General features: G+C 37.0%; 1 protein-coding gene across 1 annotated transcript; it reads left to right on the top strand.

Annotated features, from left to right (window-relative positions):
* The first annotated feature begins 3,551 nt into the window (after positions 1-3,551).
* On the top strand, positions 3,552-5,320 carry LOC132036434 (probable leucine-rich repeat receptor-like protein kinase At1g35710). The gene has a single exon (XM_059426774.1). The coding sequence runs from the start codon at positions 3,967-3,969 to the stop codon at positions 4,723-4,725; it is 759 nt and encodes a 252-aa protein (XP_059282757.1). The 5' UTR covers positions 3,552-3,966; the 3' UTR covers positions 4,726-5,320.
* The last annotated feature ends 9,686 nt before the right edge of the window (positions 5,321-15,006 follow it).

Below are 15,006 nucleotides of genomic sequence, written 5' to 3'. Positions count from 1 at the left end.
TTTACCTGCTTTGATAGTTTAGGTAGATAAAGAGAACAATGAATAGTTGATGTATGAAACTCGCGTAATAGTTATAGATTAGGTGTGTTTTTATCCATTAACTCTTTTAAATATCTTGAATGTCCAATCAACTTGGGAAGAAAAAAGGTGGCATACTCTATTGAGATTGTGGCCAAGATCAATTGAAAGTTACAAGGATGACAAGGAAAATTATTGTCTTATAGGGGTAGATGTGTTCTTATTAAAGCAATTTTACAAGTCATCCCTATTTATAGGAGTTGATTTATCAAAAGGTCACTCAACTATCGTAATTGTAACACAAAAGCCACTTAATTTTGTTTTGTAATTGGAAAGTCACTCAATTTTCATCTTTGTAGCACAAAAGTTACTTAACTTTGTTTTGTAACTGGAAAGTCATTCAACTTTCATCTTTGTAACACAAAAGTCATTCAACTCATTTTAGTCAACTTTTGCTGACGTGACATCTTTTTAAAAGATAAATCCTTATTTAATATAAACCCACTCATTTTTACCATTTAGTGATTCGCGCCACTAAACAGACCCGCTATCTAAATTTTTAAATCAAAACACTAAGGACTGAAAATTTACTTGTAATTTTTTACTGGTAACGTCTTTGGATTCTCCTCCCTACTCATGCCTTAAAGTTTTGCCTCAAGTTCATCTGGTTACTATGACACTATTGCTACGCTATTTGCAAGTAGTAACAGTACTTCAAGTAAATTTATACATTTTATTCACAAAATATTACGCAAATCAACTGGTCTAGTTTTACCTTTGTTCTTCTTTTCATCTATAATGTATTCAGAATTCACAATACAATTCCCTTGAGTAAGTAGCTTGAATTGTAAAAAGAATACCATAAGAAGTGGTCGTGATTACGGGGAAAGTAAATGCCACATCGATAATCAACGTTTCAATTCACTTAGTTAATGCAGGAAGTAGTGATTTTGTTCAAAATTACTATATTAATCCCCTGCTCTACAAAACTTACAACAGTTCTCAGACATCCTCATCAAGTCGTACACTAAATTCATTAGATAGCGGATCACTAAATGGTAAAAATGGGTGAGATTGTATTAAATAAGGATTTAACTTTTAAAAAATGTCATGTCAGCAAAAGTTGACTAAAATGAGTTGAACGACTTTTGTGTTACAAAGATGAAAGTTGAGTGACTTTCCAGTTACAAAATAAAGTTAAGTGACTTTTGTGTTATAAAGATGAGAGTTGAATGACTTTCCGCCATTACAAACTAAAGTTAAGTGCCTTTTGTGTTACAATTGCGATAGTTGAAGAGAAATCAACTCCTAGTTACATCATCTCTGTGATTGAGAGTTGCATTGCTAACTTATTAGAGTGATGATTCAGGAAGAAGAAAGAAGCATTGGATTGCTTGGACTAGTTTGTGCTTTCCTACTGGTGAGGGAGATGTAGGGTTCATATCCTTACAAGAGGTCTGTGACTCTTTTCTCTCCCAAAATATGGTGCCATGTTGAAAATATTTCTGGAAGCCAGGTTCACTCAAAGAACACACCCTTGTGCCAAGAAAATAGGACCTAACCAGTCTCATACTCCCTACTTCTTATATATCTGATTTCTAAATATAGTCGTCTCAAATTATTTGTCGTTTTAGAAGTTCAAAGCAAAATTAGTTATTTTATTCTCATCTCACCCTTGGTAGTTATTGTTCTTGAACACTACAAATACCTAAATTATGGGTGTGATGTTATGATTGATCCCTCTTAAATAATGTTTCTTGAGGGGGTGTAAAAGAGAATCACAACAAATAATATGAGACGGGATGTACTTGGAGTAGGATGTTGCACATAAGGGAAAGGCGAGATAAGGTGGGATCTGGGGATGTCTCTCTCCACTGGGATAATTGGACTGGAGAAGGACCTCTGGCTAAATTGTTTTCCTAATATAGTAACATCTCATTATTATTCTTTTATCGTATTTTTAACCTCTGACTTGTGTTTCATTTCTTACCAACTGGAAGCCCTTTTTATTTTTCAAGTGTCATCATCTTTAGGTTATTATATTTCTATAATTGCATTAACAACCCATTTGGGTTAGCTGATAAGTACCATGTCCTGAAAAGCATTTTTAGGTGTTGAAGCTGATTTTAAAAACCAGTAATAACGTGTTTGGATAAAAGTGTTAAAACTGATAATAAGTGGTTAATGTATTTGGTAAAAAAATGTTGATAAACACTTGTTCTATTAAAATAACGAAAGTTTGTCGTCAAAGCTATTTCAAAAAAATACAAATTTAAAGATCTTTTTACATAAAAAGAAAAGGATGAAAGACGAAAATATAATAGAGAAGTAATTAAAAGCTATGTTTAGGAAGGGTATTTTAGAGATTACAAAAGATATTAAAATCATAAAAGGCTTGGTCGAACTAAAAGTGCTTATAAGCGGTAAAATCACAAGTTGGACCTGGGGTTGGCCTACGTGTGGTTGATTTTGTCTTATAAGCATTTTTATGTTTACCAAATGCGTAGATAAGCGGAAAATGTTTTTAAACTAGTTTGACCAGGTGTTTTCCAAAGGTGGAATATTCTAGTTCTTCATATTTTACTCAAAACCGATCGACTAACTTGAGAATGTCATAGCGCTTTGTAATAAGGACATTCTCTTGACTTGATTGGCTCTCATTCTCATTTGGCGGAAAGGTGAAAAGCACAAAAAATTCTCCTTTTTCTTTTTGTTATATTTGTAAAATGTGTATTTTACAAATAAGTTTTTAAAATAATGCTGGCTCAAAAGGTAAAAAAAGTCGTTCAATATTTGATGGACATTTTGGTAATTCAACTTTAAAACCTTTTGGTTCCCACTTTTAGAATAACTAGTATCTGGACAACGCTTTGCATACTGAATATTTATAGTTCTATATTCATGCATATATTCTAAAATCATCTGATTGAGATATAATTAGAGATTTAATTATTACAAAAAACTTAACATTATTTTTGAGATTTATTGAAGATGAACAATCGTGCAGTTGATAATGAATATAGATTTATCTTTGAGAATAAGTCACGATTGCTTGAAAATGGGTCTTGATTTCTAGAGATTTATCTACATAAAAAACATTTCTTTGCAGAACAAATCATATTATATATTTCAATCAAATTATGTGGAATAGTAACTTTTCCTACCAACAATCTAACCTCAGGCAGAGATGGAAAAATAAAAATGAGATAAGCTGGAGTGGGTTTGCCTAATTCTCAGGTTCAAAACAACTTTTTGTCAAATTGAGTAGAGAAGAAATTGGGGGATTTTGTGGGAAGACAAAAAGGCTCTTATATTTAATGTGCTGGCAATAAATAGTAAGAGTGTTTTGGAGAATTAAAAAATGGGTACATATCTAACCTATTACATTCTAAAAATTGTTACATTCATATAGTAGGTTAGCAAGAGCCTATATAGTAGGTTAGCAAGACCCTATATATAAATATATATTATTAATAGAAGACCGCTAGACACCTTTGTCTAGTGGTATAAATTTAAAAAAAAAAAAAAAAAAAAAAACTAAATAGTATTCATTCATTCATCATATATTTCCAAGTGAAATACCCAAAGAGATAAGCAATCTCGTGGAGTTGGAGTTCCTTGGTCTTGGGGATAATAGTTTTAGTGATTCACTTGCAATGGAAATCTTCAACATATCAAGCCTGATAGGGGTTTCTCTTACAGGCAACAATCTTGTTGGGTCTATACCTCATTCAATCTCCAATTGTTCAAAACTTACTCATTTAGACCTTTCACACAACAAACTCAGTGGTTTGATTCCCAACTCCCTTGGATATCTTACTCATCTACAGTACCTTAACTTTGCCTTTGAACAATTTAAGGAGTGACTCATCGCTAAGCTTCTTGACTTCTTTAACAAACTGTAGAGACTTAAACTTACTTAGTGTATCTATCAACTCTCTAAATTGTATGCTTCCAGTCTCTCTAGGGAACTTCTCCACATCTCTTTTAAATTTTATTGCCCATGGTTGCAAAATCAACGGACGGATTCCAAATGAAGTTAGGAACTTAAGCAGCTTATTAATCCTTGATATTTCTGGAAACAACTTAGTTGGATCGATCCCCACATCAATTGGCAACATGAGAAACCTTCAGGATCTTGACTGGACTAATAACAAACTTACAGTTGTAGCTAATGTATGTAAATTGCAGCATTTGGGTGCTATTTACTTGGGTCATGATCAACTTTCAGGATCTCTTCCTAATTGTTTAGGGAACGCTACTTCCCTTAGAGAGATACATCTGGGTTCTAATAAATTGAGTTCCAATATGCCAACAAGCTTATGGAATCTTAAAGATCTATTGGTTCTTGACTTATCGTCAAATAGCATGGGTGGTTCTTTACCGCCCGAAATTGGAAATCTAAAGGTTGTGACACAAATGAATCTGTTATTGAATCAATTTTCAAATGAAATTCCCGGAGAAATTGGAGGATTACAAAATTTGGAGAAACTTTCTTTGAGACACAACAAGTTGCAAGGATCTATACCTGGCTCAATGAGCAACGTGGTAGGTTTGGAATTCCTAGACCTTTCTCATAATAATATATCGGGAATCATTTTCAAATTTTTGGATAAACTTCAAACCCTCAAGTACTTCAATGTTTCTGTCAACAAATTGTATGGTGAAATACCCTCGGTGGGTCCTTTCAAGAACCTTTCGAGTTAGTTTTTCATCTACAATGAAGCATTGTGTGGTCCTTCAAGATTTAGTGTCCTGCCATGCCCCACTTCATCAAAGCACAAATCAAATAGGAAAAAATTGCTACTTCGATTTCTTTTACTAGGAATTGCATTTGTATTTTTTTCCTATCACCTTTGTGTCTGTATGGATAAGGTATAGAAGAGGTACAAGAGCTCCTCAAAGAGCTGATTCATTGTCTATCGCAACAAGAGGAAGAATTTTATACTATGAGCTGCTCGAAGCAACTGATGCACTTAGCGAGAGTAATTTGATTAGTTCTGGAAGTTTTGGCTCTGTCTACAAAGGCATTCTTGGAAGTGGGACTCCTATTGCCGTTAAAGTATTCAATCTGCAACTGGAAGCGGCATTCAAGAGTTTTGATACAGAATGTGAAGTTTTACGCAGCCTTCGCCATAAGAATCTCATAAAAGTCATCACTAGTTGTTCCAACCTTGATTTTAAGGCTTTAGTGCTCGAATATATGCCTAATGAGAGTCTTGAGAAGTGTTTGTATTCGCACAATTACTTCTTAGACATCATGCAGAGACTAAGCATAATGATAGATGCGGCATGTGCGTTGGAATATGTAACGAACCGTTTGGTAGTTATAGTTCTTTTGGGCACTTTCGCCACTTCCGAGCGTTTATTGACTCATTTTGGCTCGAGGTTGACTTTTAGGCAAACAGACATTTTTCGGAGTTTCATTAACTCCGAGAGGTCCAAAAGGTTATTTAGAACATATATGTGTAGTGGTTCGGTTCCCAATGCATTTCGGGACCTTAAGCGAGAAATGGGAAGTAAACACCGATGGTTGACTCGGTCAACGGGACCTCCGTTGGGAATTCCGAGACCACGAGAGCGTTCGTAGCACATTTTTGTATAGGTTTAGGTGGTCGGAATGTGAGCAGATGGCCTCGGGAATAAACCAACAATTCGAGACAAGACTTAGAGAAATGTGGGATTTTTGGTGTTTGGTGCCCGCAATGGCGGCACCAGACCAGCCCCAGTGGTACCGCTATGGCAGTATCGTGACCGCTGGGGCGATCATACGAGAATTGCACTAGACCGCTGTAGCGGTGACCAAGCCGCCGCAGCAGCGCCGCTGTAGCGGCCCTTCCTTCGCCGTGGCGGTCACGGGCAAGGAAAATTCATTAAATGTACCATAAAACAAGACTTAGACCCTCATTATGTTATAACTCGATATTGGAGCTTGGGAGGGCTGTTCTTGAGGAGAAATTGAGGAATTTCTTGGAGGTAAAGCTCTGTCTAATCACTTACTTCTCTTTAATCATTCTCATCTTAGAATCATTCCTTTCCCCTTTCAATCCTTTAGAAGTAGAATTTTGGGGAACTTCTCCCTAGGGTTATAATTGATAAAATTTATGTTGTTAACACTAAAATGTGACGAATCTAAGCTTAATAACACCATATCTTCCACTTTTAACGTTGAATTTAGGCTTTGGGAAATTAGGGTTCATACCTAATTTGGGGATTTTCTATTGAAATCAGATTTGAGATAATTCTTGAGTTAAATCAACAATTAATGTTGTGTTATGATCATCTAGAACTTAATTTGATAATTGGCCATCGAATTTCCCGTTTTGCCCTTGTGGGCCCGTTTTCCCAATTTCATGGGTTAAATTGGACCTAATTAATATCATAGCAATATTAGTATCAATATTCATGATTTCTAATATAGAATTCAATTATGCTTAGACTACTTTGGTTCTGAGCTTCAGAGGAAGGGCAAGGAAAAAGAGTGTTGGTGTTGCGGTTCGCCAGTCCAGGTAGGTTATGGTTTACCTCTAGTGAGACTATGCATAGCGAATCACATATTTAGAATGTAATGTCGGAGACGTACATGTGAACTTTCGCGTATGAAGTTGGGTTGGATATTGCCTTAGGTTGGGCTCTGTTGTGTGTTAGGACTAGCCACCTCATTGTGTGTGCTGATGTGCCGGGCATTTATGGCACATTCGAGACCTTTTTACGAGAAGTTTTACTTGTTTTTAAGCAAGTCAGTGTCTATTTAATGTGTTTTTAGTGTTTTCGGGGACGGGAAACACGTTATTTTGAAAAGCAGGTTGGAAGGCAGTAATGGTCGTAAACTCGGTTTACGGACCGTATTCTCAAATACGGGTCGTATTCCACGGTCGTGATAAAGAATAAGAGAAACAGAAAGTCGGTGATTTGATATGGTGATTTACGAACTACTTTTACGGACCGTATTTCACTTTACGGTCCGTATTTCAAGGCGTATTTAAATCCATGTGAGCATTTGGGCGTAAAGGCGAAGTTTTGGAAGTTGAAAGACGACTTTGTGGGTTTACGGACCGTAAACCAATTTACGGTCGTATTTCGGTAAGAACAAGTTCTTTCAAAACTCGGGAAGCAAGTCCGGGCGTAAACAGGCCTTTACGGTCCGTAAACCACTTTACGGACCGTATTCAGATCGTACGGGGACCAAAGTGCACCGCAACTTTCACGTTTTGTAACCTATAAATAGTCATTGTAGGTTTCAATTATTATCGGTTCTCATATTTTTAGCTTTTGACTTAGAACATTAAATGCTTCTAATTTTTGAAGGTTCAAACATCAATTCAAGTATTATCAATTTCTCTTTTCTTCCAAAGTAAGCAATTATGAATTCTTCAATTTTCTTGTTTATTGTTCTTTGTCATGAGTAGCTAATTTTTCCTACTAGGGTTGGAACCCAATTGATGGGTGTTTTGTGATTGGGTTCGTGATCGATGTACAAATAATAGATTAGAGTTTGTTTATTCTTCATTCTTCATACATAATTAATGGTTGCAAACATTGATTAAAGCCATAAACCTTGATTTATTTGGGAAAATAATTAGGAGGTTGGTAAGAATAAACAACATAACTCAAAGCTTTAAACTTTGTTTAGGAATAAGAAGAATTTACTTGGCATGATTAATCGTTCTTCACAGCTTACTTTCTTATATTTGGAAAAATCATAGAAAGAAATAATCTTTATTTATTGGGAGATAAGAGAGATTCATATAGGATTAAGTGCATTCATATGCATCCATTAAAGATATCAAGATCAATACCCACGATCATACATTCTATCTAAAGGGGACACAACCTTAGTTTCTTTACCATAAATTCACAACCAAAGCAATAGTTAGCAATTAAGTACTAAAACTCAACTTTTACAAAAAAATCCTTCGGATTAAGACATTAGACCTAAACATAGCATTCTACGAATTTAGTAACTTTTTCACACCCTATTACCTGTGGGATTCAACCCCAACCTTGTTGGGTTACTATATTTGACAACGTCCGCGTTATACCATTAATAGGTGTAATTTGAGCTTATCATGTGCTCATTGTTTTATTTGGCGATTGACGCTACGAGTAGCGATAGATATCTGAGTCTATGTTAATGTCATGACTGAATGTGACTGAGTTATGGATTGTGCACCGTGTTGGTATTGCGTTATAATGCATGATTGGCGTACCCCTTATGGTACATGTTATATATATATACACGTTAATGGCAGACCGCTGTTGGTATTGTATTATGATAAATTGTTGACATATTTCCCTTGTGGTACTCGTGTTATTGAACTTGGTTGTTGGTACGTGATATATGCATTCCATTCATTCTCACACATTCATGATGCATGGCCGATAGCCTGTGATTACCCGGTATCATGGATTGAGTGAACTGATGTTGATAAACTATTTTACTTGAGTGATTGTGAGAGGTCGATGACCGATGATCTGTGCCTTCATCGTTGTTGTATGGACGAGTTCCGATGTTGTCCCGGAATCGTTGTTGGCTCATGGACTCTGTGGGTCCCCCAGGGTGGTGCCGGAGAGGATTCCCCCCGTAGGCAAAGATCCGGGGTCCTGTCTGTCTGTTGGGCAAAGATCCGGGACGGTTGGCACTTAAAATTTGCGAGTCACGCTAGGTTGTGCTGCCGAGACATCGATATTTTTGTCTGGAGTACATGTGTACACTCATTTGCATGGCGCGGCATTACATTCATACATTTTGCATTATATTGCTTTGATGCATCGGGCATTGCATTGCACTTATGGTTGTTACGAAGATCTAACATTTACTTAGGATGATTTGGTATTTACTGGTGATGATTGAATTGGATTGACTCATTTAGACTCGGTACAATTGGGGTTAGATGTTTTAGATAGGTGATGACGGCTAATTGGCTGTGATTGTATTATCTTATACTTATCGAATTCCTTGCTATCTGCTTATGTTCTGAATTGTGTTATCTATGCTTGGTCGGCCGATGATGCTTACCAGTACTGTGTTTGTACTGACCTGCACTTGCTGCATTCTTTTATGAATGCAGAGTACCAGGTCGGATCGACTTCTCTGACTCGTGGCTGATCGACTTCTCAGCTTTTTACTTGAGTTCCCAGGGTAAGCATAGCGTCCGCTGACCTCGGAGACTCCTCTATTATTTATGTCTTACTTTTTTTCAAGACATCATTTGAGACGATTAGGATGACTAAATCTTTTCACTTGATTCACATGGATGTATGGGGTCCTTATAAAACCACCATTTATAATGGAATGAAATACTTCTTGACTCTAGTTGATGATTTTTCTAGATGGACTTGGACTTTTTTATTAAGGGTGAAATCAGATGTGGCTGAATTGTTAAAATCTTTCCTTGTAATGGTCTCAAATCAGTTTGGCAAACAGGTCAAAATGTTCAGATCAGATAATGGATCTGAGTTCTTTAATCAGTCATGTGGTGAACTTTTTAAAATGCATGGGATAATCCATCAAAGTTCTTGTCCCTTCACCTCACAGCAAAATGGGGTGGTAGAGAGAAAACATAGGCAAATTTTAGAAACTGCCAGGGCTATTAAATTCCAAGGATGCTTACCTGATAAAATCTGGGGTTGTTGCATTGAAAGTGCAACATATGTTCTTAACAGAATTCCCTCATCTAGTTTGGAGTTAAAATCTCCATTTGAAATGCTTTACAACAGAACACCATCCTTACAACATATGAGGGTCATTGGTTGCCTTTGCTATGCAACTAAGTTACCTAAAGAAGACAAGTTTAGTCCTAGGGCAGTTAAGGCAATTTTACTTGGCTATGGTTTGCATCACAAAGGATATAAGCTTTTTGATCTTGTCAATAAGATATGTTTCATTAATAGAGATGTTGTATTTCATGAACTTATCTTTCCTTTCAAAAATCTTCAGAACACCATTAGTAGTGATGGTATTGGTGGTTCTCTCACTTCCTCTCCCCTCATGGCATATCTCATGCTTCACCTGTGCTCAGTCCTGTATCATCACCACATATCTCACCTACAGTAGAGGATACAACTGTTCTTGTCCACTTATTCAGAAGATGCCAATTCCTGATCCAACTCATGAGTTAGATCATCATGCAGAGTTCAATGAGGAAGTTGTTCCTACCCTGATGGATATTGCAGACTAAGATGAGCATGCCAATCACCATGAGATTGTACCAACTACTCATGATCATGGTGCATCCAGGCCTGTTAGAGAAATTAAACCTCCCATTTGGTTGAAAGACTATGTTACCTTGTTTAATAGCAAGCAGAAGAATGGACCTAGTGCCAGTGCTTGCTCCTATCCTTTGTTAGATGTGCTGAGTTACAAATACTTGTCTTCTTACTATCAAAGTTATATTGCTAACTTTTCTGCAGAGACTGAACCACACTCTTATTCCAGTGACATCAAGGACCCTAGATGGGTTGAGGCAATGCAGTTAGAGATAAAGGCTTTAGAGGATAATCACACTTGGTCTGTGGTTTCACTTCCTCCTAGCAAGAAGGCTATTGGGTGCAAATGGGTATATAAGATTAAGTACAAAAAATCAGGAGAGGTTGAAAGGTTCAAAGCAAGGTTGGTGGCAAAAGGTTACAATCAAAAGGAGGGTATGGATTATCAAGAGATATTTTCCCTAGTGGTGAAGATGGTCACTGTAAGAGCTATTATTTATGTTGCTGCAGCCAAGAACTGGGCCATCCAACAAATGGATATATTCAATGTTTTTTTACAAAGAGATCTCCATGAAGAGGTATACATGGACTTTCCTCAAGGGTTCAAATCCACCTCTGGTTCATCCCAAGTTTGTAGAGTGCTCAAGTCTTTGTATGGCCTTAAACAGGCTTCTAGGTAGTGGAACATTAAGCTCACTACTGCACTTAATTCCTATGGTTTTGTGCAAAGTCATCTAGATTATTCACTATTCATTAAGAATGATTCTGGTCACACAGTCTTAGTCTTGATTTATATTAATGACCTACTCATCACAGGTGATAATGATAGCCTGATCCTTGCTACTAAAACTGCTCTTCAGTCTTCTTTTAAGATCAAGGATCTAGGTGTGTTAAAGTATTGTTTGGGTATAGAATTTGCTAGAAGTTCAGAAGGGATCCTCATGCATCAGAGGAAATATGCTCTTGAGCTCATTTCTGATCTTGGCCTTGCTGGTGCTAAGTCCATGAAAGCACCAATGGAGTTGAACCATAAACTGACCACTGCTGAATTTGACTCCCATTTTGGTCCTCATGATGACACACCCTTACCAGATCCTTGTGCTTATCAGAGGTTAATTGGTAGACTGCTCTACCTGACCAACACCAGGCCTGATATAACATTTTCTGTTCAATGCCTAAGCCAATTTATGCACTCTCCCAAGTGCTCTCATATGAATGCTGCAGTCAGAGTTGTGCAATATATGAAGAACTCTCCTGGTTAAGGGGTTCTTATGAAGGCTGCTGATTGCAATATTTTGGAGGCATTTTGTGATGCTGATTGGGCATCTTGCCCCAATACTCGCAAGTCCATCACTGGATACTTTGTCAAATTTAGTTCTTCACTCATTTCCTGGAAATCCAAAAAGCAGGCTACCATATCCAAAAGTTCTGCAGAAGCTGAATATCGAAGCCTGGCTACCATTGTTGTTGAGCTTGTTTGGTTGATTAATTTGTTCAAGTCTCTTGGGGTTGATGTTCGGTTCCATGTTCCTATCATGTGACAGTAAGTCAGCCATCCAAATAGCTGCTAACCCTGTCTTTCATGAACATACCAAACACATAGACATCGACTGCCATTTCATCCGAGAAAAGGTTCAATTGAAGTTGGTTCAGCTAGTATATTTGTCCTCTTCAGAACAACAGGCTGATATACTTACCAAGGCCCTCACACATGTTCACAAAGATGGCTAACTTTTATCCAAGCTAAGGCTGATGAACATCTTCATTACCCCTAGCTGGGGGAGGGGGTATAGAGGAACTGCTCAAGTGTCTTTGCAGTTCCTTGAAGCTGAGCTGCTAAGCTGGCACAGTTAGTTAGTTAGGATTTGTAGTTAGTTATTATGATTAAGTTAGTGGGCCAGCTAATGTACAGCTGGATAGATTAGTATAGGTGATTAAACTTGTATATATACATACACTCTTTGTAGTTGAATGATCAATGGAAGATATTTTCTCATTCCACAAACTTGCTCAATATTTTTTCATTTTCTCTCAACTGTTCTTCGTATAGTTTGTGTTCTTCCATTACAATTACAATGATTATGTGATGATATCACAGATATTTAACATAAATCACTCATGCATACACTTTAGAGTTAACAGACATTGAACACCTGAGACTTAGTAGAAACACAATCAATTTGTAGAAATTTCGTGGACAGCAAGATTTTAAACATTTACTAATCGTTTTATCAGTGTCGATTTCGTCCCTAAGCAATAAAAGAAAACCCGACACTTAGGAGGAGTAGTTCATAATTGGATCAAGAGAGAGCATAAAGCGTATTGAAATGGCATAAAGGATAGATTTAATACTTGAGTGTGATGTCGTCAAATAAGTTGAATGTAAAGCTTCATTGATGATAAAACCACTTAAAATGAAGCACAAATGCAAGTCATGCCAAAATGGAGGTGAGGTAATGGAAAGTCCATAATTGGTTTAGAATTTTAGTTTTTTGTACCATTATAAACAGAGGAGGTTTTTTTATTTATGGGTTTTGAATAATACTCCCTCTGTTTCAATTTATGTGAATGGTTTTGACTGGGCACAAAGTTTAACAAAGAAGAGAAGATTATTAAATTTGTGGTATTAAATGAGTTGCATATAGTTTGTGTGGCTAAATTGTTTCCAAATATATAGAAATTGATCATTCTTTTTGGCACGGACTAATAAGAAAATAAGTTCACATCAATTGAAATGAATGGTGTAATTGTTTTTGCTTATTGGGTTTTGAATATATTAATTTTTACCTATTAAATAAAAATTTTAACACAAATATAGGGTTTAAGTTAAAGTTATTGAGTTCTGCCAAACCCGTAACAAGCATTGTAGCTTCGCCCCTGATTTAAATCTCAGAAGGTAAGCCTTATTCATAGTTTTCCTTGACTCTTTTTAATGCTCGTAAAATTAATTTCCATTTGTCCATCCGATTATAGTATTGAAAATGCTTGTAATGAGGTCCAATACGCTCCAAACTCATGGATCACGTGATTATCCACATTTTTATGAAAATAAACTAGAGTCTAATTGAAATGGCCAGCGTAAGGGTCGAATCTCACAAGGAAGAATATACTAAGGTGACTAGTTAGTTATGGGATTATTCCTCCTATGCCATGTCAAACAATTTTAATTCGGGAATAACAACACCTAATATATAAAAATATATAAACTAATTAACAAAACAAGTAAATGTGATCAATGGTGGTCATAGAATCACAAATTCACATGAACTCTAGCTCATGTATTACTTAAATCTCACTAATTACCCTAGTTAATGTAATTAGCTGTAAAAATTGTAACGACCCGTTAGGTCGTTTTGGACGTTTTGACTATTCTACCCCTGTTGACCCTTTCCCTAGCTATTTTCGAGTATGTTTGATTAGTGGGATTGGTCGGTACGCTTCCCGAGGTAGTTGGATGCGTTTAGGTTAAGGAAATTATATTTTTGAAAGCTTTTAAGTGTTTGGTTGACTAAAGTTAACATTGGTGGTAAATGAGTCTTTTTGAGAATTTTGTCAATTCCATTAGCTCGGGAATGTCAATTATAAGCTGGTGGTGTTTTTGGTTCGGTTCCCAAGGGATTCAGGGGCGTTTTGGTCTTTTGGTTGGAAAGTTGGTTTTGCCCGTTCGGGGTTGACTTGGTCAACGAGACCTCTTTTGTGAATTCCGAGTGCACGAGTGAGTTTGTAGCGCGTTTTTACATATGTTTGCATATTTGGTTGGTATCGAGGGAGGTTCCGTGAAAGTCTCGGGATTTCGGGGAATGAGAGTCAAAAAATAGATTTTCTGGATTCTGGTGTTGTGCGCAGATGCAAGAGGGTTCCGCCCCTGTGGACGTGCTCCAACGAGCGGAGGGTCGCAGGAGCGAGATTCAGTGAAATTAGGCACGGTCCGCCCCTGCGAAGATTTTCCCGTAGGAGCGCGTGCGCCCCAATGAGCTTGGTTCCGCCAGTGCGGAGTTAAGATATTTGTGAGGACTTCACTGAGGCGAGGAATTGTCCACCGGTACATGTGCGCCGGGGCGAACTTAAGTTAGCGCAGCGCTAATCGCTGTACAAAATGTGAGTTTTATTGTGTTCTTCCTTAGAAACACCATTCTAAAACCTAAAGTGTTGAGAGCATTTTGGAAGAGAATTGGAAGAATTACAGAGAGAACCAAGTGGGTAAGTCTTCTAACTTCGAATTATGATTATACATGAGATTAGTTTATGAAATCCATGCTTAGAATGTTGACTTGAAGAGATTAAATTAGGGGTTTTTAACCCTAAGATGGAAAATTCGAGAATTCAAAATTAAGCATGAATCCATGGATAAAAATGGATGATTCTTGGTATCTAATATATTTAGATCATGGGTAACGTGATGTTGGGATGAATTTACTGTTTTACCCTTTTGGGTCCGAAAATCCTAATATTGGGTTTTATTTCGGAATTAGGTTTTATATGGCAACATGGATATCAATAGACTCGTGTATAACCCATATTTGATCAGTCTAGGATCGTTCGAAGGATTTGAAGAAGGAAGAAGGTTGTGTGGAGATCGTTGAGCTTCGGATTGCTATTTTTCAGGCATGTTGAGACCTTGCACTCTTTTTAGGACGTTGTTTAGTTAAAATGAACCTAAATAAGAGGGTAACGGGGTTCTATGGAGGTTCCGATACATGTGAGGTGACGAGCACCTGTATCGGATACCGGTCATCATGTTTGGGTACTTGTGCAATTTCAATTGTATAGTTGGTCTGG

Source organism: Lycium ferocissimum, chromosome 11, assembly GCF_029784015.1.
Source record: "Lycium ferocissimum isolate CSIRO_LF1 chromosome 11, AGI_CSIRO_Lferr_CH_V1, whole genome shotgun sequence".
NCBI classification, from domain to species: domain Eukaryota; kingdom Viridiplantae; phylum Streptophyta; class Magnoliopsida; order Solanales; family Solanaceae; genus Lycium; species Lycium ferocissimum.
The sequence above is the reverse complement of the archived record's forward strand: the minus strand, read 5'-3'. Positions and strand labels throughout refer to the sequence as shown.

What these genes read in the sequence shown, in the direction of transcription:
- LOC132036434 (XM_059426774.1), top strand. Translation starts at nt 3,967, where the DNA reads ATGCTTCCAGTCTCTCTAGGGAACTTCTCCACATCTCTTTTAAATTTT.